Genomic DNA, 26178 nt, shown 5'->3' with positions numbered 1-26178 from the left:
TATATTTTTGCTAATTTCTAAAGGTGCAACCTCCACCAACATACCCAAGAACCCCAAACCACCACCAATCCATCAAACATTAACAAGATGGATTTGATCTCACTTACACATTACGCCACTGTAACTCCATTAACTTTAGTGGAAGCACTCCTGATTTACATTGGTTGATATCAAAATAAGGCCTAGAGTGGCCTTCCAATATCATTAGAGACTTAACCATGAAGAACAGGAGTATTTGTGCTTATGCTCAAATAAATTTGTTAGTCTCTAAGGTGCCACAAGTATTCCTGTTCTTTTTGCGGATACAGACCAACATGGTGGCTACTCAAACTTTACCATGAAGAATATTCCTGAGACAGACACCATCAGTCGACTAAGTTTATCAGGGAAGGGTTGAAAAGGTTCAGGTTTTCCTGTGATGGGATTTACTCGTTCCACTTGGGAATATTTTGCTTCAAACTGGGGGCGCAGCTCTTCCTGCAATGATATAGATTTGCTTCAATTTAAGTAGCAAAGCATCAGGCGTTCAGTATAAACATTCTACATTGATAATGACTGTCAGTTGCATAGCTCCCTTCATCCCAAAGTGCCTCACATATTTTTTAAGTAAATATCCAAATGCTCTTGAAAGAGACTGAATTGGAGAGCCTCCAAGACACTTCATTACATTCACATGGAGATCAGGAGCAGTACAAATCATGGTGGTAAAAGTTTTCCCTCACTCACCAGACAAGGTGCTATAAGAATCACTTCCAGGGGTGAAAGAGTTGGGTTGCCATGTAGATTTGATCACTGGTTTCTCTGTTGAGATGGCTAAGAAAACTGCTGTGGTGGTGATTTTTGTGATGTGGAAAATGTTCATTAGGAACTAGACTAACATCAACTCATCTCCAAGAGGTTCCAGAAGAGCCATGAGGGGAAAATGACTTTGGGCCTCAATTAATTTGGACCAAATTTCACTCATTATCCTAGAGGTGAGTGGCCTTAACTTCCATTACATCAATGTTCACTTGTGACTAACAGAACAAATTTCATGAGATGTTCAAAGGGACAGAACTACTTGCTGGTGCCCATGGCAGACTGAAATAGGGTGAGCTGGCCCTTTAAGAGTGGTTCAAGGTCTAGGCTCTGGCCCTTTTCCAGAATGGATTGATTCTGGGCTGAATCAGGAACTTGTGGTGCAAAGGGATCATGAGAGTTGAAGGCTGATTAGCAGTGTATGCAGGAAAAGGGATCAGGTCCCTGCTGTGTTTGGGTTTCTAGCTCCAAATAGCATACTCTTCCCTAGCCACTGAAGTGGGCTCTTTGTCTGGAAGGATCCAATAACAGAATACCACACAATACTTCTTGATTCTTCCCTGGTCTCCCCTTTGTGGGGAGAAGGGAGCTCTTTTTATCCATGACCTTGTTCCCAGAATACTTTGCTGCACATTCAACAGTCCCTGAGGTCTACAAGTTCCAGAATCCCTTAGCTTTAAGCCTTTAAGCTACACTGGGATAGGGCCACAGCTGGCACCTAAATCCCTCTTAAAGGGCCTGCTTACTCCAGACAGATATTCCTGGCTGCCCCCATCACACTTCGCTAAATATGGGCACTTAGAATTTTTTTTTATTATTATTCACATACCCTGCTTAAACAAAAGGAGTACCGTTGCCCTTCCGACAGAAGGGAAGAATGATCTTTGCCAAGACAAGAGTAGTATTTTAATTTGGATGCAACTCTACTTGCAAGATACATTATTGATCTATTGCACCAGTGTTATATAGCGAATTCAATTGTCCTAGCAAAGCATGACACATTATTACTTGATGATCTTGTTATCAACACAATTAGATTGCTTATTTGCGATCTTACCTCTTCATCCTCCCAGTCTATGAGATCCCAGTCATAGGTCAGCACAGCTCTCCGCCTTTTCCAAAACTCTAGAAACACTGTAGCTGTGGAAACCATTAGTTATTCTTTTTATATTTTTCACAGTTAAAACATGGGTTTAAAAACATAGAGGCATGATAATTTTAAATATATTACTTGATCTCTAATTATTTATGGAGAAAATATTATTTTATTTTGCATATTATATATATGAATAAAAAGAAGAGAGACCCCATCTAAGTTACAGAAGGGGAGAGTGTGCACAAGAACCATTACCCCATTCATACCGTGAAAGGGCTTGCCAGTATTGCAATTCCATGATACAGAGAATGTAAGGAGTGATTTCTCCATGTGCCCAATGGGACCAGTGCACCAGTCAAGTTCCATAAAACAGGCACCTATGCACAACCTTGGGTGGCTTCCCCACAATTCCCTTTGGAGCAGTATCACTCTGCATTGTTTCAACATGTGGCTAAGCCTAAAAAGCACAAAAAAGGCCTGGGTTTATTCAGTGCCACTGTTTTGAAAACGAATACTGTTAGGCACCTAAATCCACATTTAACCATCAAAGTAAGTGGCCTAATTTTCAGAGGTACAGTATTGAACAGCAAAACCACACTTATGTTTTGCCTTTCTCCTGGTTTCTGCCTTGTAACTAAGAAAAGCACTTTTATATCGCTGCCACCTTTCCAGCATTCATTGCTGCCCACCCTACAGCTCCCATTGTCCTTCTGGACTACAAGTTCCAGAATGACAGATGTGGTGAAACTCTCAGGTGAGAGAGGCATAAAATGGATGAGCAAAGTGGTCACAGCAATATGGCATGACAAAAGAATTCCTGAAGACTGGTGCAATACATAAGAAGAGCAGCATTCATGAATATGGAGCTATTGAGGGATAACGTTAGTGCAGCATGAAATGAGATACTAGAACACATCTTGGATGCTAAAATTAGGAGAATAGTGGAATCTTTCCTCCAACAAGAACAGTTTGGCTTTAGGAAAGGACAAAAAAACCACAGATGCCGTTTTGCAATTCATCAAGAGATAGACCGGGGTAGGCAACCTATGGCACGAGTGCCGAAGGCGGCACACGAACTGATTTTCAGCAGCACTCACGCTGCCCGGGTCCTGGCTACCGGTCTGCGGGGCTCTGCATTTTAATTTAATTTTAAATGAAGCTTCTTAAACATTTTAAAAACCTTATTTACTTTACATACAACAATAGTTTAGTTATATATTATAGAATTATAGAAAGAGACCTTCTACAAACATTAAAATGTATTGCTGGCACGCGAAAACTTAAATTAAAGTGAATAAATGAAGACTCGGCACACCGTTTCTGAAAGGTTGCCAACCCCTGACACAGACAAAAGGCTAAGCACTAGCAGGACAGCTTCTATGCTTTTATAGACCTAGAAAACGCATATGATGAATTGGACAGAAGGATGCTTACACTAGTGCTGAGGAAATATGGAGAGTCTGAGGATTTAAATAACTATAGTGAAATATACACCTCTACCTCAATATAACGCTGTCCTTGGGAGCCAAAAAAATCTTACTGCGTTATAAGTGAAACTTATAACTTGCTTTGATCAACCGGAGTGTGCAGCCCCACCCCGCCGGAGCACTGCATTACCGCCTTATATCTGAATTCATGTTATATCAGGTGGCATTATATCAAGGTAGCAGTGTACTATACAGGTCATTAAAACAATGATCAGAATGTGTTTTGGAACAAGTCCCTCTGAAGTGAAAGTCAGACCTCAACAGGGCTCGGGCCTCAGTGCCACTGCTGTTTATTATATTGATGGATTATGTCAGCAGGAAGATCCCAACAGGAAAAGGCGAGAAGCTGCTATATGCAGATGACATAGAAATAAAGGCATCCTCAAAAGACCACCTAAATGCCAGCTAAGCTGGCACGGGTTGAAAATGAGCATGACTAAAACTGAGGTCATGCGGGTCAATAGAGATGCCACAGGGAAACGGGATGTAGAGATTAATGGAGCACATGACTGAACAGACTGATCAGTTCAAGTACCTTGGTGACTGGGTTATGGAAGATGGCAAGTGTGAACATGGCATTCAGTCCAGACTGGGGAGTGCTGGAAGAGTGTGTACTAACATCTCAGGGGTTGCATATGACAAGTGTATGTCACGGAGACTGAAAGCCAAGCTGTACAGAACAATGGCGCACACACCCCACAATGCTGTACCGTGCAGAAGCATGGGTAGTAAAGAGACAGTGATTCAGGGCCAACAGGTGTTCAAGATGAGGTGTCTGCATGCAATCAAAAGAGTGCATAAAGAGATAGATTTTAAAATGAAGCATTAGAATGGAAATCGAAGTGTGATGTGGCTGACAAAATCTAGGAAATGCAACTTTGCTGGTTCAGTCACATACAGAGGATGAATGAAAAGGACTTGGTGAGGATAGCATGGCAGGAGCGGTGGTAGGAAGAGACTCCAAGAAAAGTCAAGGAAGCGATGGATGGATTGCATCAAAGGAGACGGTAAGCAGGTGGACCTTATTGCTTCCTCGGCCAGAAGATAATGGTGGATGCTTTCATGACAACCTGACCTCAGATGATGAGACAAGGGGAAGAGGAAGAAAAACTACAAGTACTATTGGGTCTATCTTGTGATTCATTGCTGAGCAAAATGCCAGAAGGCACTGCTTGCTTGAGTTGGCTTCATGTGTTACACATAATGTTGGCACAGACCCCACCTATCACTCACAATGGGAAGAATGGATGGCTTTCAGTCTGTCAGTTATCCAACTGATGATCAATCAATCAAAGCCTTTTTAAAAGTGTCTTGCACAATGCTTAATTACTCACAACAGAAAAAGGATGGTAGCTATAGGTATTTGAGCAGAAAAGGTTGATTGCATAGAAAGGCTAGTGATTCTATTTAAATATGACTTTACATATACTAAAAGATTTTCATTTTTAAAGGGGGAAAAATGAGCAATGACTGTGTTCTGAAATGAGACACTGGAAAATGGGGAAAAAAGATTCCAATGTTATCATTTTTTAAAATAAGTGTTGAATCTTTTGTGAAAAAACCATCAGGCTACACAGACTAGGGACTCAGAGATCTAGTCCCTAAAAGTCATAGTGGATGGTATTTTCAAAATGGCCTAAGTAATTTAAAAACTTAATTTCCATTGGCTTGCAACTGGACTTGGGCTCCAAGACACTTGGGCCCTTTTGAAATTGCACCCAATGACTTATTTCAGTAACCCTATGAATAGCAGGCAGAACCCTGATGTGGTAAAGCCAAGCAATAAAATCCAACACTGCAAGTTGGTTGTTACATTTTGTGTGTGTGTGTGTTAAAGTTATTAACATACTTCCTTTAAAATAAGATTAAGAGATTGTGCATGTTACATAATATTTCCTTTCTGACCCTCAATTTGGTTGATAATGTTAGAATCCTGTGAAATAAACATTTGGGGTCAGATTCTGCCACCGTTGCTCACACTGCAGAGAATTTCACTATACACGTAGCACACCTGGATTTCACCTGACTCTGACTAAAAGATGCCTATCCTGCCCCTGGATTACAAATACACCCTTACAGGAGTTCTTCCACTTCTCCACTGGGTTGAGCACTTCATATGAGAGCGAGACACCCACCCACCCTCACACAGACATACAACTTCTTTTAGGGACTATATCCCCCAGGCAACATCTCTTTCTACCACAGCCTGTTTCCTAACATGTTTCCTTTTGCAGAGATGTAGGAAAGGCTCTTCAGAGTACCGGAGAGTCTGTAGACCACAGTGTGAGAACCACTGCATTACTGGATTACATACTTTCCAGCTGTCAATATAAAATAAGTTTCCTTACTATAAAGTGGGTTTCTCCTATCTCCTGAATGATTGGTGATACACTACAGCTCCCATTATCAGTTGATTAGTAATGAACCAAAAGAACTAGTAAGTGTATTAGTTAGGCTAATTTTATCTCTGGTATAACTCCACTGAACATAAGAATGGCCACACTGGGTCAAACCAATGGTCCATCTAGCCCAGTATCCTGTCTTCCGACAGGGGTCAATGCCAAATGCTTCAGAGGGAACAAACAGAACAGGGCAATTATTGAGTGATCCATTTGCGGTCATTTAGTCACAGTTTCTAGCAGTCAGAGGCTTAGGGACACACAGATCATGGGGCTGCATCTCTGACCATCTTGGCTAATAGAAACATGGCATCTGTGGTTCCTTGTCCTTTCCTAAAGCCAAGTTATTCTTGCTTGAGGAAAGGTTCCACTGTTCTCCTAATCTCAGCATCCTCTCCATGAATTTTTTTTCCAACCCAAATTTACTTTTGGCCTTCACAGCATCCCCTGGCAACAAGTTCTACAGGTTGACTGTGCATTGTGTGAAGAAGTACTTCCTCTTGTTGATTGTTCCTTATGTTTGCTTGTTATGTTTAAGTACTTCTGGATGCTGCCTATTAATTTCATTGGGTGACCCCGGTTCTTGTGTTATGTGAAGTGATAAATAAGATTTATTCACTTTCTCTAAACCATTCATGATTTTATAGACCTCAAGATAGAAGACTTCATGACTGAAGTTACACCAGCAATTAACTGGGCCCATTACTAACCTGTCATATGTGACTTGGTAATAATTTGCAGTTTGTCATGACTTTACACACTCCTGAAGAGTAAATTACTATGGTCTCTAGTTTCCCTCAGCCTACATGGGTATTTTAATCCCCACAATTGCTACCACCAGTCAATATCTCCTTTTCTTGTATGAAGTCAGTGTCTATTTTTTTGTGTGGCTATACAGCTTGATTATACCAAGTTGCCACTCTTCCCCTTCCCATTAGGGTGACCAGATGTCCCGATTTTATAGGGACAGTCCCGATATTTGAGACTCCCTCTTATATAGGTGCCTATTATCCCCCACTTCCTGTCCCGATTTTTCACACTTTCTATCTGGTCACTCTACTTCCCATTGCACCTTTAGTCCCATTGTTGTGTGTGATTATTGCTCTTCTCCTTCCACCTTTTATGCTGGGTGGAAGAAGGAATCGCAGGTATCTACATAACTCATTTTAGTGAGGTATAGAAGTTAATGCATTTCTCATCATGAACTGCTGCTTTAATACAGAGGTGAAACAACATGAAAACCATAGGTATTGGAAACCAGAAATGAATGTGAACAAGTCTCATAGCCACAATGAAGGGACAATAACAGGGCAAGAATGATTTGAAAGTGGAGGTTCTGTGATTTGAAAGTGGAGGAACATCTACTTAGTGGCTGTTCCCATGCCTTAAGATAAGTATTTTCATTAGCAGTAGAATCTTCAAATGAACAAAACAGTTGGTTTTTAAAAGAAATCTCATCACATTCACGGCAATCAAAACGCACTACATAGGCACTATAATTACTTGTGTGAACTACATGTAGTTTACTTCCATGTGTAAAATAAATCTATTGTCTAAGTTTAGTTACAACTTGCTCTCAACAAGCTAGAAATATTTCCTGATATATAAAAGTCAATTACACTTACTCCATGTGTATGTCACTCCGTTGGGCTAATACGGCTTGAGCAGCCCCTCACCAATTTCCACGAGTGCAGCTCTACCAGCTGTTGCAGTGATGAGAGTGCTAATGTAGGTATTGATGGTGTTTTAACTGATCTTGTCATCTAACCCTGTTCAGAATATGTCTAGATGATATAGTAGGTAAAATAGTAGCAAGCTGTTAGAGACTTGTCTACAGTAGAGCTCCCAATGTTGCTACTGCAGGTAGGTATGGGGTTAAATTAAAATTAGGTCCCAGATCTGCAATTAACACTGTATGGACTGACCCATGCACCTGTGAGGAGCCACACTGGCTTCAGGAGGGTTCCATATAGGTGCAGGAGTGTCTGCATGGGACTTGCATCTAGTGCAAATAAGAGCTATCACTAATATGCAAATGACGACACTGGAGAAAGGCATGAAATAGTAGTTGCACTTGATTCCTTCAAAAATTTCAAGTGGAAGCAAAAGCGCCATGGTATTCCACTCATGGAGTTATTCAGACATTACTGGAACACCTCTGTGTCCCTCTCCAACACATACCAGTCTAGAATAAATAAAAATATAATTACAGTAGCAAGTAGTCCTGACTACTTCAGTATGTAAAAAGTTAAACTGTGCATGTTTGCCTTCCCCCACCCCCATTTGCTCTAAATCTACCCCCAAGATTATATATAGCATGTAAAAAAGGGTCTGACATGCAAGATTCAGATCTGAATCTGATTATTATTTCCCCCCAAAATCTGGGTTTATGCTTTGATTTACCAAATTTGGATCTAAATCTGCATTTCAAATCCCTTCAAATTAGGAGGGTAATTGGACCCAGGGGTTTGGGCTAATGCACAACAGTATGTACATATATATATTTAGTAGAAAGTTGATGTATATTAAGAGTATGTCATAGTATAATTAACTTTTGCTTATTCATCTTCTACAAACATTTCTCTTCAAACCCTAAAAATGGCCATATTGGGTCTAGCCCCATATCCTCTCTTCTGACAGTGGCCAATGCCAGATGCGTCAGAGGGAATGACCAGAACAGGTAATCATCAAGTGACCCATCAAACAAACAGCAAACAAACAGATGCTAGGGACACCATCCCTGCCCATCTTGGCTAATAGCTATTGATGGACCTATCCTCCATGAATTTATCTAAAACCTTTTTGAACCCTGTTATAGTCTTGGCCTTCACAACATCCTCCAGCAAGGAGTTCCATCGGTTACTATTTCAGTTTGGAATACATGTACAGTAAAAAAGTGTGTCTCGACAGAAAACTACAAGGGTTCTTTATTAAAATGGCTGCTGTCTAATTAAGAGAAGACCAATACCCCATATAGTTTATAGAAATTTGATACCCTTGTCGAAACGTCGATGTAAAGATTTTGTAATCTTCACAGAATCAATGGGCACTTGTCTACCCACTTTACAATGAAACCTGTAATTTCTGTGAACTCTGTAATGTTAGCTCTTAAAGACAACTGAGAAGCAGGTTAGTCTGGTTCTCAGGTGTTCTATTACACACACGGAAATACAGCCCCACCTAGTTAAGTTTCTACATTGCATTCCTGATGAGCGTGACAGCTGCATTTACAGTACCTTCATTCTACTGTGTTCACTAAACTAATTGCACTCTGTGCCACAGAAGTATTTCAAACCTACCTGCATACACTGTAGCGCTAAAAGGTAAGTGTATTTTTGTTAATGAATTTGGCTAAGTAATCACAGCAGCATTGATTTTTTTTTTACAAGATATTTCGGTGAATGTAGGGACTGGGTAACCAATTCATAGCAAAACTACCCCATAAGGAAAACATTAAAAGACAAATTAATTTGGGCCAGTAATTCCAAAATTTAACAGCAAAGATAGGCAGAGATGTAAGACCCATAAAGAGAAGATGCAAATATTTCATTGTACTTCAAAGTTTGCTGATAATTGCTTTTCCTGCACTTTTAAGAAGTGATTTTAGCAAGTAACTTTAGGATTTGCTCTTAATGAACTAAGTCTAGGAATCGACAGCCTGAGTCTGTCTACCTGGGCTGGGAGGCGTAGTTGCATCTGCAGTGTAGACATACTCTAGGAGTTTTGCCATTGACTTCTTTGAGGCCAGGATTTCACTGTGTGTATGCACATATGCATGTAGAGGAAGAGCCATATACAGTAGGAATACTACCAAAAAAGATCAATAAAATAAAATCAGTGCTTTAAGTGTCATTAACCACAGTGTGACATGGATTTTCACTAGCCTTTCTCCTGGGTATTCAGTTTTAAGCAAAATAAAACTAGTAAAAATATGTGCTAAGCCCAAACCTTGTTCAAAATTATATTCAATTTCAAAGTGATAAGCTACCAATGTCAAATGGTTTGTTTAGGGATCTGTATGTAGTTCCATCTATATGCCCTGATCCTGCAATGAGATGCCTGCAGATGGACCCGTGCCTGACTTTAGTAGGGCTCCACACTAAGAGAGGGCATGCACACATGTCATTGAAGGATTGGGACCATAGTGAGGGAAGAGTCTAAGTCAGAGAGTCTGATTCAAATATCACTTACACAGCTTTGACCTTAGTGTGATTTCAGTGTAGTTATTTACAGGTGCCAGCAAGATCAGAATCATCATATCAGATCACTTCTCCTTTTAAAAGATATTTTACAATTAGTGGCTCAAGCTAACAGGAAAATTCTTTAGATTCTGGCTAATCTTCTGTTCATCAGATTTTGGCTAGTCCAAGGTGCTGGAGCTGCAATATCTGCAGTTGTCCTATAATACCACTGTTTGCATATTAAGCTCTAATGGCAACGAGTGGCTTTCTAGGGCTGTAGGCTTGTTTCTGATCTGAATCTTAATGCTACACTAATACAAGACCGGTTAATTATTAGACACCAAGGGTTTCCAAGAAATGCAACCTAAATATAGCCTTAGAACTACTGTAAAAAAATATCTTTGTGGCAAGGTGTTTTCTCCCATTTTGTCCCCCAGGAAAAAAATTACAGGATTAAGGAAACCATGAAAACCACATTGTTCAGTAAGGATGCTGACTCTTTAGCATTATGAAACAGAAATGAAAGGTACAGTTAAAGTGAACTGTTAGTAATTTCCCTTGGTAGTTTCAAATTACAGTCAAGGTGAAATAAGACATATGACAAAACTCACTTTCTTCAGTAATGACATGGTTACTGATACAAAGAAAAAAAAAGGTCATGCCAGTGAGCTAAAACAATGGTACTTTCAAGATGAAAGCAAATATTTGAAAGCTTAGTAAAAGCTCATTTAAACTTTTGCTTGCTTCCTTTTCTGTAACTATTACTCAGATCAGAAAAATGTCCCTATACCCGGGTATAGTGAAAACAAAGCAACTTTCATTAATATAATTGTGAGAGTTGGCTATTCAGTTACAGAGTTGTGACTCCAGATTAGCTCTAAACTGAAAGTTGCAATACTTATTTCTGTAAAATAATAATAAAAATAAAGTTTTTAATCTTTTATTTTTAGCTGACTAATTAAGGAATATTAATCCCACCTGGCAGATGACCATCCTCTATTGGGAGACTGATCAATTTATCAACATGGAAACAATATTTATAAACAGATTGCTGAAAGCTAAATCCCACAAATACACATACATACAGATTCCAATCCTGGGCCCTACATCTTGTACCCACAGAAGTCAATGGGAGTTCAGTCACTGACTACAATGGGAGCAGGATCAGACCTAATGTCAGGTTCATTGACTAATAGCTGAAACTGAACCATATCAGCTGTCAAATGACAGAAGTCTCTGTAGGGAGGGTGACACAGAGACAAGCTGGCTTACTTGTTAATTGCCAGTGTAGACAGGAGAGGCTCTAGGAATTTGGCCGCCCCAAGCAGGGTGGCACGCCGCAGGAGGCGCTCTGGCGGTCGCCAGTCCCGCGGCTCCAGGGGACCTCTTGCAGACATGCCTGCGGAGGGTGCGCTGGTCCCACGGCTCCAGTGGAGCATCCGCAGGCGTGCCTGTGGGAGGTCCACCCGAGCCGCAGGACCAGCGCACCCTCCGCAGTCATGCCTGCGGGAGGTTCGCTGGTCCCACGGCTCCGGTGGACCTCCCGCAGGCATGACTGCGGAAGGTCTGCCAGAGCCGCCTGCCGCCCTGCCGGCAAAATGCCACCCCAAGTGCGCGCTTGGCGCGCTGGGGTCTGGAGCCGGCCCTGAGTGTAGACAAGCCTTGTGAGTCCCTATACTCATCCCTCTTCCCTGCTGTGCAGAGAGGAGCAAAGCCACAGTTCGATTTATAAAGTTGAAAGGAAAATGGGCCAGCCATTGGAGCTGAAGGGTTAAAGGGGAAGGAGCCAGGCCACTGCCTCTAGGCAGCATGTCTCCTTCCTATAGGCAACAAAACATGCATAAGTATAGTGGGTTAATTAACACTACTGAAAGTGGTGCTAACCTCCACATTTTAGTTTGTGATCTCTGCAGGGGCGGCTCCATGCCCCAGCACGCCAAGCATGTGCTTGGGGCGGCATGCCACAGGGGGCGCTCTGCCGGTTGCGTGGCAGGCAGCTCCGGTGGACTTCCCGCAGGCGTGTCTGCGGAGGGTCCGCTGGTCCCGCGGCTCCGGTGGATCTCCCGCAGGCATCCCTCCTGGCGACTGGCAGAGTGCCCCCTGCGGCATGCCGCCCTGCTTGGGGCGGCGAAATGTCTAGAGCTGCCCCTGGATCTCTGGGAAATAATGGTAGCATGATCTCAAGCTGTTACTACTCTGGAAAGCTAGATAAGCATATGGCAATATGACTGTCTAAAGAGCCAAGAGATTGGGGATCAGAATTCTTCCTGATCCTTGGTTGAACATTTGCAAATCAGGGCACACTGAACTGCTTTGGTATTGGACAGAGAAAGGAGTTCTGCTTCAGAAATGCAGTTCCACTAATGCCATGGGCTGGCTTAGCTGCTGAACTGTCATGATCCCCTGGCAGCAGCTGTATTCCTGGGATGGTCTCCCCCTCAAAGTCACAAAACATGTAAGGGAAATCATGACCTTCAAAGGCTAATTGCAACAACAATTACACCACTTTGCATGGGAACACACTCTGTTACTTAGCTCTCCAGCCTTGCCACACCCCTATTACTCACATATTGCTGGATGTTACCATCTGACCAGAAAGCATCTGTTGCTGGAAGCATGCCCTTTCAGGCATGGGTCTTGGTGCAAGGGGGTCTTGGTTAGACGTAATAGCAAGTTATTACAGACTGTGAGCTATAGAATGGAGGGGAGTATACAGCTTTGCCTATAGAAGCATGCAAAAAGCTTTGTTGCGGAACAGTAATGCTTTGGGAGAATATGATTACTATCAAGGAGTGTTAAGTTCTTAACATGCAAACCTTCAGATATGTCTACATTGCAATTAAACACCCACAGTTGGCCTGTGTCAGCTAAGTTGGGCTCATGGGACTCAGGCTGTAAAACTGTGGTGTAGATGTTTGCACTTGGGCTACAGCCCAGGGTTTGGGACCCTCCCCTGTCATAAAGCCCTGGGCCTGAATGTCTACACCACAATTTTACAGTCCCCTCAGCCCAAGCCTGACTCAGCTGACACAGGCCAGCCACAGTTGTTTAACTGCAGCGTAGACATACCTCTTGGAACCTCCATGACTTCACTTCTCTAGTATCAAGCCACTGTAAATTGTCATCAATGTCCAGCTCTCAGTTTCACATCATAAATTAAATCACTGAACTGTTCACTTCTTTCAGGCTCTCTCCATAAAGAAACAGAACAAAGTCAATAGCATGCTGCCTTCCAGTGGAATTCTTTTCATTTTGCTGCCGGTTAGTTTATGGTGGACCAGAAGCAATGGTTACAGTAGTACAGTCAGTACAAACACTGACAATAGTTCAACTACAGATACAACTCCACCTACACACCAAGGAATTTCACATCAGTTAGGTCTTACTGAAGATAATGGAATAACTCCTTCTGCTATAAGCTATGTTGCACCAACAACGGGCATTAAAAATGCAACAGAAAGTACAGTAATAGAGAGCATCACTCAAAGCAATAGTGTATCTCAGAGTTCCTCTAACACAGTGTTATCTTTGACTTCACATGTGGATAAGGGTTCAACAGAGGGCACAAATACCTCTGCCAAAAACGTCAACAGAATCTCATCATCTTCAACAATATCCATAACCATGAGTGACACTTCCACAGTGACTGAAAGCAACATGCCTACAAATACTGGTGTATCATCGAAAACGGAAACCAAAAACTTCACTTCAGTCACCTATAAGACCAGTTCTACTGCAACAATCTCCACTAAAGACTCTCTAAAGAGCTCCACAGAAGTCTCATCCACGAACAGTCCATCAAATACACTGACCACATTATCCACACACAAGAGTGGCAGTGTCACAACAGACTTCAAAACAATTTCACAGACTACAAAAAACGTACACCAGAATTTCACCAACCATTCTATAGTCCCATCAAATCCGAAAGAACCCAACAAAGGTAAAGGTTTAATTACAGTAAAAAAAAGTTCAGCGAAGTAATGATGCTGAACACTAAAATGTTTACATTGTCTGGAAAGCTGTAAAGTTGTGTGAACTGCTTCACATAAAACTAGTCCTCACCTGAAAGTTTTTTTAAATTAAAAAAAAAAAGTAGGTTTCAGAGTAGCAGCCGTGTTAGTCTGTATCTGCAAAAAGAACAGGAGTACTTGTGGCACCTTAAAGACTAACATTTATTTGAGCATAAGCTTTTGTGGGCTACAGCCCACTTCATCAGATGCATAGAATGTAGTAAGAAATATATATGCATACAGAGAACATGAAAAGGTGGAAGTAGCCGTACCAACTGTAAGAGGCTAATTAATTAAGATGAGGTATTATCAGCAGGAGAAAAAATAAATTGTAGTGATAATCAAGATGGCCCATTTTAGACAGTTGACAAGAAGGTGTGAGCATACTTAACATGGAGAAATAGATTCAATATGTGTAATGGCCCAGCCACTTCCAGTCTCTATTCAAACCCAAGTTAATGGTATCTAGTTTACATATTAATTCAAGCTCAGCAGTTTCTCATTAGAGTCTGTTTTTGAAGCTTTTCTGTAGTAAAATTGCCACCTTTAAGTCTGTGACTGAGTGACCAGAGAGGTTGACATGTTCGCCTACTGGTTTTTGAATGTTATGATTCTTGATGTCAGATTTGTGTCCATTTATTCTTTTGCGTAGAGACTGTCCGGTTTGGTCAATCGGTACAATCCCCATGCTCAAAGCATTTAAAGCAACAAATTAATCATTTCTTAAGCATGAAGGACACAGAGTGCAAAACACTTGTGACTAAAGCCTTCAGTTTATAAATAATGCCCAAATGGATTGCTTACCATGTATTTTATTACTATCAATTTGGTTAAGCCTGAGGAAACAATACAGAGTAAAACCAAAAATAGCATTTCTCTATTCTGCTCTTTCAGATTCGGGCTTCAGTGAATGAGAAAGGAAGATTAGAAGACATAATATTTTTATACCATTAATTTGCCTGCAGTCTTATCAGACAGAAAATGCTTTTCCAGCATATACAGTACAGTTTACACTAAGAACTGGAGGCTATCTTCATGCTTTCAAGATTCTCTCTTTAGCTCTAATAATTACAATGTACCAAGACTTTTTGCCTAAAGTGACTTTGAAAGAGGGCATTCAAAGAAGATCTAAAACTTTTCTTTGAATTTTCACAAAACCCAAGAAAAATGCTGGGGAGAAAAAAAATTATTTTGCTACCTGAAAAACTAAAAAAGTTACAGCCAACATTTCCATATTTCTGATTTTGGATGCCCAAAGTGTTTGAAAAATTGAGCACCCAAAAACAGAGGCACCTAAAATCACAGGCTAGCCTTATAGTTTGCTCTAAATACTTACAATTGTTACATTAAAGAGATTTTATCAGAGGACAGTGCAAAATGCCTTGTGGTTAGAGTAGGTGTCTGGGAACCACACCTCGTGGGTTCTATTCACAGCTGTTGGTCAAATACTTGCTTGACTGGGAAAAGTTATACTAAAACATTTTTGTGCCACAGTTTTCCCATTTGTAAATAAGAGAGTCATACTTCCTTACTTCACAGGATTGTTGAGGGGCTGACTTAATTATCGTCTCTAAAGTGAAATATGTCAGAGTGGGCCAGATTCTCAGCTTGTGTAAAACGTCAGCTGCGGAACTGGCCCTATAGATTTATAAATTTTCATTAGAATAATTTCTTTATCCTTTTTCTCTCTCCCAGAGAATCGCCACAGTGCAGGAGTAGTGTTTGGTGCGATTGTGGGAGCCATTCTAGGATCTGCATTAATTGGTCTGATTGGGTACTTTATATGTGGGAAAAGAAAGTCTGGCTCATTTTCCCATCAGCGACTTTATGATGACACAAGGAGTGAACCAGGTAAAGAATATCACAAATGTTCCCGGAGTAGAAGGACTTTCCTATTCTGCACAGAAACCTGGAGGTGAAATTTTGCCCCACGGAAGTCAATGGAGCTAGGATTTCACTGCTATTCTTTTTTATTTAGAGTGTACAAATCAGTTTGGCAAATGTTTTTTAAGTACATCCAGGGCTTCTCAGTATTCATAAACAGGGAGAGGGAATTTTTAAAAAAATCTTCGGTAAATTTTGTATTGAGAGAAGAGTTTAGGGTATTTCTGCTCTGCACAGTTAATCCCAAGTGCAAGCATCCCACAGCAAAGCCCTACTCACTTTATTTTGTCCTCACTGTTCTGCAATAGCCTGGGTATGCCTGGAGACATATCCCATAGTTTTGTGCTGAGACACTTTAGAGGATGCTCTCTCAGTCAGTCAATTGTAGGAGGATTTGTCTGTCCTTCAGAGGAAATTGTGGGAAGCCATTGGAGGACTATCAGCAATGGAAAGATTTTGCCTGTGTCCTCACTGCAAAGTTGCTGGGTTCCAGCCCAAGTTAAAACAGAACTTGGACACTAACCCATACCACCATCTGGGTGCATAAAGCACCTCCAACCCAATGTCACAGGTTTTTCTGTGTGGATGGTAGGGAAGTTTGGCCTAAAATCCAGGTTTAACTGTACAGTGAAGATAGTCCCTTTAGACTTTGATACCATTTCATATATACAAAGTAGCTAAACAACATGTAACACCTTGGCCCTAGCTGAGTAAGTTCATACTAAGTGGAATTTGTACAACTACTGAGTTGAATGAACAGCAGTCATTGCCAATCAGTATCATTAAGCCAATGGGTTATCTGCAAACTCCCTCATAAATAAATCCAGGAGGATACCATTCATGTGTTTTCAGAACTTCAGTACCCCAAAATATCCATGCTTACAAATTAACATGGGTTACACAGAATAATTTTGAGGTCGCAAGGTAAAATTGTAATCAAAGAAGAAGATTAATAAGATACATCAACAACAATATCTACACCACTAGCATAAAAGACTGCAACACAAAACCCATGTTAGCAGGAATAACGATGGAAGTTTCCAAAGACGTGCACATTTGTATTTACGGTCTCAAGGTATAAAGTGCACACAAAGATTAAAAAACCCCAAACCAAACAAAAAAACCTCACAAGGCACAAGTAGGTATCAGTTACTGTACAAGTAGCTCTAAAGGAGAGAAATAAATCAACAGTCTAACTCAGCATTTTAATAGGCATTTTCTGTCTTTAGGTTTGCTTTTGTGACTGCTGCAGCTTTGAGGCTGAAGGCAGAATTTCACTGTAGTGATCCATTTTATTGAGCTGCCTTGATTTTAAATTCTTGTTATTTTGAAATGAGCCAGGCATACATATACCTCACAAGTTAAGAGTCTAGCACTCAACACATTAATCTATTATGCTTCTGTCTAGCATAGACTAAAGAGCTTTTTAATCTTCATTGCCTCACAGAATCAATAAAAACCAACCACAAGACAACATTTCAGAACAGAGATCTAAATTACTGATATCAAACATAGCCAAGCATATTTTCAGAATTTTCTCTTATAGACAATAGATTAGTGTTTAGTAAAATATGGCCTATGCATAATTATTAATGCATAGTAGCCAGTGATCAAACACCTCCAGAACATTTTTTCCATGTGTTGAAACATGTTGCACTCAGATTATTGTAGTTTTTATTTTTTGATTACAGTGCATACTTTTCTCTTAAACAGGAAACTAATGTGTAATGTATCTAGAAGTTTGTGAATACACACGTATGCACATATCCACTGCTCTTTCCGTAACTGTATACAAAAGAAAAAAAATGAGTGTTCCCACATTCAAAATATGCAGGGGAAGTGAATTAAATTTCTTTTACTCTATTTTTAAAAATCTCTTCCCCCCATGTAGGCGTATGTAAGAAGGTAATTCTTAATGTGTTGAATCATAATTTGGAAAACAATGCCATTGTCCGGCTATAATGGAAGTAGGACAGGAGATACTGGATGTGGTTTAATTAAGCCTCAATTTTATTCTTAAATGACTGGGAGTACCTGGCAGATATAAGTGTACAGTGCAGGTAATTCCATAATCAGTTAAATACATACCCGAGCAGCTTCCATCAGCTTTTCCCCTTACCCATCCTGGTTCCCAGCCAATCTGCTGCTGGAGCCTCACCATCCCCCCTCCCCTCCCCTGAATGAGGGTTAAGGGTGGGGGTGTGGCTATAATGGATAGTGAGTTGGTTTCCTGCCATACCAGTCACAGGAGCCCTTAACAGCCCCCCCCTCCCGCATTTCTGCTCCTTTAAATCCTTTACCAATCCATTTTATTTCATCAATATACTCTTCCCTACAGAGTCCTTGCACTAGGCATCTGCCCCACATTTACATAATGAGTTGCAACATCATATCTGAAGTCCTGTTTCATGTTTGCCCCAGCTAAGGCCCCCAGAACTTACTGTGCATAAGGCAACCCTTCCCGCACCACATATACTTAATGTTGGCCAATCTGGCAGTGAGGGACAAATTCCTTCCCAGACCCCTGAGAAAGGAGTGACCAGCACAATGTCGACAGCAGGTCCTGACAAAACCTAATATTTAACCGCTTCCATGGGTGGGTGCTGATCCAGGTAAAAGAGGGCTTTTCCTGCACTCCGTGGACCTACATAGTCTCCCCTCTCCTCTGGTCCCCTGGTGGGAGTGGGTCAGCCTCCCCATGCTGAACTGGTCTGCCACTGTAGCAGAAAGTCACTCCCTGGCTCTCTAACCCTTAAAGGGGTACTCACTTTTTCCAGCACACCAGACAATGGCCCTCACTGCTCCATGTGCAGAGAGGTCATTCATGCACAGCTGTTCCATTATTATTAATATAGATTTATATCACAGTAGCACCTGGACACCCCAATCAAGACTATAGCCCTATTGTGCCTGATGTTTGAGACATGTAACATTATTTTCTGTTACAGATAAACTATGCTGGTTTATTGTATATGTCCTGTAAACATGTTACTAGTAGGGCCATAATGAATTGTGCAACCAAGTAGTGCACTTTGTAGGCATAACTCCCTCTCCCCCCCGCAAAAAAACCCAAACAAAACCAAAAAATTAAAGATCCATGTAAATGTTTATGATAGTGGATGGTTAAATACTGACCAGTTCTGGCATAATTATGGACCTATATTGTACAATATACATTTTGGATACCAATTGTTTTACAAACACAGATCCAAGAACATTAAAAACAAAAATCCAGTGTAAAGTCACTGGCACTATTCATGTGCAGACATTTTCTGACATTTCTATGTTTCCACTCAGATCTTCAAAAGAAGAAAATTTTGCTGTTTTGATCATTTTCTTGACAGTAAAGAAATATGGAAGAGATTGAATATACTATAGTTTATGGTCAATCTAGTCCCAGAGTCGTTTGGATTATTCATCTTTGAGTGAAAAAAATTAACTGCAATGTTTTTAGTGAAACAGTGTTATTCTTTTTCAACTGAAGAGAGAAAAGATGGTCTTATTGCTAAAGCACCACTCAGGTAAACAGACATCTTGTGTGGGCAAGCCACTGATAACCCAATCCAAAGCCCTTTGAAGTCAATTTACTGACTTCAGTGGGCTTTGAATCAGGTCCTGAATCATTCTCTACCTCAGTTCCTCATCTGTAAAAAGGGGACAACAACTTTTTTCTACCTTAGGTGTTCCAAGATTAAATTTATTAATGTTGAGGCACTCAGACACTAAAGCGATAAGCACCACTGAAAAACCTATAAATAATCATGATGTATTTTTCCAGGTCTCCGATTAGATAATTCATCACATGATGTGAGCTTTGGTGATTTGTCTTATTACAACCCCAGCACAACAAATGAACCAGCAGCACTGAACAGCAGAGGAAGACCTTATGATGGCATTCCAATGGGTGACATGACTTCATCTCAACCCTCAGCATAATGTCTGTGGGTAACGTCTGCTGGCTTCAGATTACAAACTCGTTTGTGATCTATGTGCCTTGTTTTACATACATAATCCTATGGCTATTAACATGAAAGGCTTTGGATTGCATATCTGAAATCACAAGATATATTAACACATGCCAGTCATACACTGCTATGCCAGAGCACCACTGTCCCAGTTGGTAATTAAACTAAATTCAATGCTCAATCTGCTTCTGTGTTAAAAGGCACTATGCTATCTTTTAAAAAACAATATTAGCAAACTGCACAGAAACACACAAAATCCCATTTGTTGCACCTGGGCAACTTCTTTTGGCTTCAGTCGAGGTTGCAAACATATAACGGAGCAAAATAAGACCAGGACTCTAAGGAAAGTTTAGCACCAAGACAAAATAACCGTAATGACTATCAGAAGCAGCTTCTTCAAATGTCATTTCAATCAGATCTGCTGCTCGGGGGATTTCCTCCTTGCCTTGATATTTGCATCTTCCTGAGAGAAAAAGCTATAAGGCACTGGTTTTAATTACATTACTTACAGCTTGCAATTTGCCAGGCCAAAGTGAATTACTGTTTAGCATGAAAAGAATTTGCTCACACCGAGTTACAATTACTACAAAAAGGAGACCACAAGAATGAACAGTCAACACTTCCTCCTCCTCTGCACCAGTTGGTCTATTATCTGCATTGCAGGTTAGGATCTGTAGAAATGATGCAGCATATTTTGGGATGGGCTACGTGGAAGGAATGAATTCTCTTTGGGTAAAAAATATAAAAAGAATCCAGAGAACCACAGACTAGTTTAAAATCTTGCTCATTCAGCAAGTCTAAAAATCATTGAGATATCCAAAATAATAGTATAATGTATCTGTTTATAACCACCTAAGATGCCTAAAGACATAAGAAGAGCTTTAGGAAGGTAAAATATTACTGGTAAGAACAACATGATGCTTAGGGGTCTTAAAGATTAAGGGGCCTAATATTTGTGTGGGACATATGTTTATTGCTGTGCCTCTTAGTGTGTTATTAAGAGTGGACACAGTGGAACTACACCCACAAATATCAGCTGAGAACCCGGCCACGAGTGTGTTAAGTTCACAAAGAAAAAAGAAATAAGACGTTAAACGTCACTCATTTGCAGCTGTGATAATCTAATGTAAGTAAGTGTATAAGTGAACCATGACTACAGGGAAACAAAATTAAAATCTCCATCACTGTGCTGTGTCTTCAAAGCACCCTGAACTGTCAGAGGTTTGACCATGAGGGTAAATGGAATTTCCCTTGACTTTTTTTTTCTGGTATACCCTCTGCTTTAGAGAGTATCACAGGGTTGATACAGGATCCAGGTCTAAAGAGCAATTGCTAGAGGGCCACTCTATCAGTGCTGTCTGCCTCAGAAAAAGCAAGGACTTTGCCTTAGGATTGGGGAGAAGCCAGAAAAGCTCAGGGGATTATTTCATTATTCCCGACATTCATACTAAACAAAAAGTTGACACAAGTAGCTCCTGGGTGATAGCTAAGGACTGTACACATATCTGCATATTGTATGCAGAAGGACAAACCACATGGCCATGAATGAAAAGTTTTTGTGGCTTTATATAATTAAATAATTACAGGAACCATTATGTTGTGTGCTTACAACAGCGAGGTGGGGATGTAACAATGAAATGCCACAGTTGCAAGCATTACAAGTGCACACACCAGATGTTTTCATTGTTTTTGTCTCCTATTGATCACCCCTTTTTTTTAAATTTAATTAAGTTGTTTGCATATCTATTTTTGCCAGCAAAGACATCAAAACATGAATGATGTTCAACCACACATTGTGGATTAACACTTTTGAAACCCCTTCTCTTCCCCTTTGCACTTGCTGCATCTGGGAGAGTGAGAAATGCCTGTTCATGTGTATTATATAAATACAACATCTGCGTGGCATTTAACCTCACCACAATGGTACAGCATTGGTTTGAATAGAGGCAGTGCTCTGTGTGGACCAATGTTAAAGTCTCATGGTACAAATATGCAGCACTTTCACAGAAAGAACTATCTACCCATCTATCTCAGATATTTGCAGCATGCTAATCTTGTTATAATCTAGGTGTTGCCACTGACTTCCCATTGCAAACTTGTTATTGACTGCAATGAAAGATAACTGGATCAGACCCCTCAGTATTGTAAAAACTGCATTTGCCTGCTTTTGAACAAAGAAAATGTTACACAATGGCAACTTCTGTTCAAGAGTCACCTCTGAGCATTTACTCTTTGTTTGATGCCTCCTGGTGTGGAGCATGATGTCACAGTGAATGCAGAGAGGCCCTCGAAGAACAGAATAATTACATGAAACCTTCCTGTAAATAGTTAGCACAAAACCCTCTGACCTGCCTTTAACTCACTGTAAGTAGCCTTCACCTACAAGCTTTCAAATCTGTTAATCTTACAGTGCTTCACATTGGATTACACTGATTTTGGCTCCAAACCTTCATGTTACTCTGTGTGAGTGGACCCCCATGAGGCTCTGCACACATGACATAGATTGCAGGATTAAAGGCCTTATTTTTCTAGTCATTACATTTTGAACATAAATTAGTAGTGTAGTATTTTTATGTCCTATTAGTACAAAAATTGATTTGATGAAAATAGGAAAATATAAACAAACATGGATACTACTTGCTTAACATTACATTAAACTTCAAATCCCTCTAAAACCAATAGTCATCTATGGAAGGAGAGGTGAACAGAACACTTTGCAAGGTAAATGGACTTACCCCATATTGCCATAAAAATAGCAAAGAAGACAGTCCCTCCATTATCAAACAAATGTGTAACCTAAGCAGAAAGTAAAACACATAATGCAAAATAAATAACAATACCACTTTACATTCATATAGTATTCCCACCCCACACACACCAAAAAAAAATATCAAAACATGCTTTACACGTTTTAGACCCCAAAATATAGGCATCCTAATAGGAAGCCCTAATCTCACATAAAGGTGCACACATCATCATTTACATGCACAATTCCATTCATCCCTCACTATTCCCATTGCTAGTCCAGGCCTGAATCATCTTTCATTGCAATTCCCACTCTGGCCTCAGTCATCTTTAATGTGTCCAAAATACTGTCTCAAAACTCAGTTACTTAGCCAGCTATTCTGACCACATCCCACCAGTCTTCAAAATCTTCCTTGGTTTCCTCTCACCTGCTGCGTCAGATTTAAATTCCTTGTCTTGTCCTTTTAGGGCCTGAACAACTTGAATCAGGCCTACCTAGCCACTTTCATCTCTTTATTTACCTCTCCCCCAGGAATGTTCCTTGTCTAATCATTCCCTTCATTCTCTCTTCCTTCCTCGCAACTCCATGCTTGGATCCCTTCTCTCACTTGTTCCACCAGGCCTCCATGCTTTTCCTCTAAATCCCTCTTGAAAATATCCTTCCCTTCTAAAGAGTCTGTAAATCCTAATCACTCTCAAAATGAATAAAACCATCCAGATATTAACAAAAAATGTCAACATGAAGTAATTATAGTACTACGGTATGTGTAACATTCCACCTCTCCATCGCTTTTGCTGTCTGTTGCACCCTATTGCCCATTTTCTACTTACAGTGTAAACTCTTTGGGACAGATTTGTTTTATCTGCAAAGTTCAGATAAAGTTCATGGTGGGTAGATAAATTGTAATTGAAAATTGGTACATGCCTATGTGTCAGTTTGAGTGCCCTAAGGGGGTTTGTTGTCCCAATTTTGAAAATGGTGTCCTTTATGTATTGTTCAGGGTTCATTTTATCCACCATAGAAGTACAGCCATTTCCATGGTAGACATCCAGCAGTCACTGTGTATGAGCCACAGTAGGCAATAGTACTGTATTAGGAGGCTTAGGTGAAGAATAATTTCTCCTACTGAAAGGGGATTTTAGGTAGGCAATTGCCAGTGATGAAATTTGGTCAGGGATAATGGGCTGAAACATATTCTAGTGAAACAATGCTATAAGATGTTTGGTGAGCGTCAGTGAAGAGAACCTCAGGTTTAAAGTGTCATTTGAAAGATGACATACATCATTACTTTATATTGGAGTAAACTGGTGAGAGAAAGAATTAATGGGTAGGCACATTTGATAAAGGAGCACCAAATAGGGAAATTAGGGAAAAACAAAATTGAAAAGAAAAGTTTTCATAAGTGGTTTTAATAACTAATGCAATAAAACATTGAGTGTTTCTAGGCATTTTCACTGTTTCAAATGAGAAGTAATAGCTTCATTTTAGTAAAGACTTTGGCTTAGATTACAGTTTAATTATTGTTGATTTTGTTCATCATGTAAGGCCCAGTCTTGCAGACTCTTACTCATTCAAGTAACCTTACTCATGAGGGTAAGATAATTGATTTAAATGGGATAGCTTGGATAAAACCCATTTTAAAAAAAAAGTAAAGGTTTGCAATATTGGGCCCTTATGTTGTAACTGACTATACTGTGGCCATCAGGAATGCTGTGCTTGTGAGGTGATGGTCTCAAAGGTTATGGGATATTGAAGGGATTGACAGTTTGCTGAAGGGAGGTCGTAACACCTTCTAGCAAAACTATTACACATAATAGCTGCCTTGTTTTGTCATTGGGGTTGTCCTCTGTAGCGGACTCTAGTCCTGAAACCAGACAAATCTACATTTTTTTCAAATGAAAGACTGTCATCATTATTGCATCTGCTTTTAGAAAATAAACACTGACCAGGTGACAGAGGCTATTCTGTAAGAGGGAAGATAATTAAATATTAGAAAAAAACTCTTGAAATCCTCATCATTTATAAATCTAGGAGAAAAGTTAAAACAGTATAAACACTGTATTGCTTGCCAGTATGTTTTATTTTCTCTCGAATGAAAGCACTTCTAATATTGAGTAGAGTTATTAAACCCAAGTTTTAGTAGTATACAGGGCTCTGTTTATTTTATTGTGCTGAAGAAAATGGGGAAGTTATTACTTATTGCCAAAGATCATCAAGTACAATATGTTCTTTGTGTGAATTATATAATTGTGTGAAACTTATATGCAAATATGCCTTTGGCTTTGTTTTTCTTTTGTTATAATAAAAGGAACATACAAGCAAAGTATTTTATGAGACTGAAAATCTGATTGGAAAATGAAAGCGGCAGGATTTACAAAATTTTACAAATCAATAAAAAGTGACAAATGTCTCCAGATTTTTAATGCGTGGCAGGTTGGGGGAATCTGTGCAATAAACAATACACCTCTCTAAAGAAATGGAAAAGGAACCCCAAAAGAGTTATGACTCAGAAGATCTTGCTTGAATAGAAGGTGGGTTTCCGGCTCCAGATCATGCATTTTCTTTAGAATGATCAGACCAGTTTTGGCCTGTAGCCTTAGTAATATATCAAGCTAGGATTTTCTCCTAAAGCAAAGCAGGGTGGGCCGAGATGGCTGGGCCTTTTGATTGGAGACTTCTGCATAGAAGTGAGAAGTACAGACAGTAGTGCTGGTGAGTCAGGACATGTGCTATAGGGCAACATACTGTTGAAGACAAGACAAAAACATAAAACGAAGGTGCTGACCATCTATGATTGTGAAAGAACTCTTTTTCAAGAACAAATCACACCTTAAATAATTATATTCTCCTTAAATTAACTCCCCAGTACTATTTGGTTGTGTTATTCTTAAGGGGACATATCAAAAGAAATGTCATGGTCCAAATTGTGCTCCTTACAGCTGCATGGAGGGGATGACATAAGGAAGCAGGCTAGCCACCTTCATAGCATTATCTTCCATCTCCCCAGACAAGGGTAGGGTTTTCTACAGGTCCTGTGATCTGCCTCTCAGGAGGAGGGAAATGGTGGGCCGGGGCAAGAGTGAGTGGAGGAAAAGTGCATAATTTCCATCCCACTCCCTCAAGCTTTGTAAAAAAATCACCAGGGCTCTGTCAACTTTACTGTGAAGTTTGGTGCATTCAGATCCACCACTTAAGCAATGTCACCCCAGTACCCAGTAAGGTACCATGCACATTCCTATTTAACCCACTGTGGCTTGCAGGTGGTATGAGGAAGACAAAAATCCAATTTGACCCATAGGAGAAAAAATTCCTTCCTAACCCCTTTAACAGGCTACCAGCCAGATCCACAGAACCTGTCAGGTTGGGTTCTCATTCCTAGTTTGGGCAGCTGGAACAGAGCCAAAAGAGGTACCACAAGGCCCCTGAATCAGGCTAAATCCTGGGATCTGGGGAACACTGTCCAATCAGTGCCCTTCTCCCCCAGCTGGCCAATGGGTACCAAAGACTCCTATGGGAGGAGCTACCTATTGTCCCTAGGTGAGTGCCTCCCTCTATTGCTACCATCACTGTCCCCCTTTCACCTCTGGCCTCATCAATTTCCCCCACCCA

The 26178-nt window shown here is 40.4% G+C and overlaps 2 protein-coding genes across 10 annotated transcripts in view; one reads left to right on the top strand and one right to left on the bottom strand.

Moving 5' to 3' along the window:
- ANO3 (anoctamin 3) overlaps positions 1–26178 on the bottom strand; it is a 421744-nt gene that overhangs the window by 24287 nt on the left and 371279 nt on the right. For all 9 annotated transcript variants that reach the window (XM_039536552.1, XM_039536545.1, XM_039536546.1 and 6 more), the window contains 3 exons: positions 22559–22619; positions 1856–1938; positions 337–477 (listed from right to left, as the gene is read on the bottom strand). In XM_039536552.1, the coding sequence (XP_039392486.1) occupies positions 337–477; positions 1856–1938; positions 22559–22619 (285 nt within the window). The remainder of the gene's footprint in view (positions 1–336; positions 478–1855; positions 1939–22558; positions 22620–26178) is intronic.
- On the top strand, positions 9060–19794 carry MUC15 (mucin 15, cell surface associated). The gene is made up of 4 exons (XM_039536553.1): positions 9060–9103; positions 13148–13904; positions 15670–15825; positions 19637–19794. Exons 2-4 carry the CDS (start codon positions 13184–13186, stop codon positions 19792–19794), a joined length of 1035 nt encoding a protein of 344 aa, XP_039392487.1. The 5' UTR covers positions 9060–9103; positions 13148–13183.

Source organism: Mauremys reevesii, linkage group 4, assembly GCF_016161935.1.
Source record: "Mauremys reevesii isolate NIE-2019 linkage group 4, ASM1616193v1, whole genome shotgun sequence".
NCBI lineage: Eukaryota > Metazoa > Chordata > Testudines > Geoemydidae > Mauremys > Mauremys reevesii.
The sequence above is the reverse complement of the archived record's forward strand: the minus strand, read 5'-3'. Positions and strand labels throughout refer to the sequence as shown.

Bases quoted from the DNA above. Each gene is read 5' to 3' on its own strand.
- MUC15 (XM_039536553.1), top strand. From the start codon at position 13,184: ATGCTGCCTTCCAGTGGAATTCTTTTCATTTTGCTGCCGGTTAGTTTA. The intron at 13,905-15,669 runs GTAAAGGTTTAA...TCTCTCTCCCAG, and splicing joins TCCGAAAGAACCCAACAAAG to AGAATCGCCACAGTGCAGGA. The intron at 15,826-19,636 runs GTAAAGAATATC...GTATTTTTCCAG, and splicing joins TGACACAAGGAGTGAACCAG to GTCTCCGATTAGATAATTCA.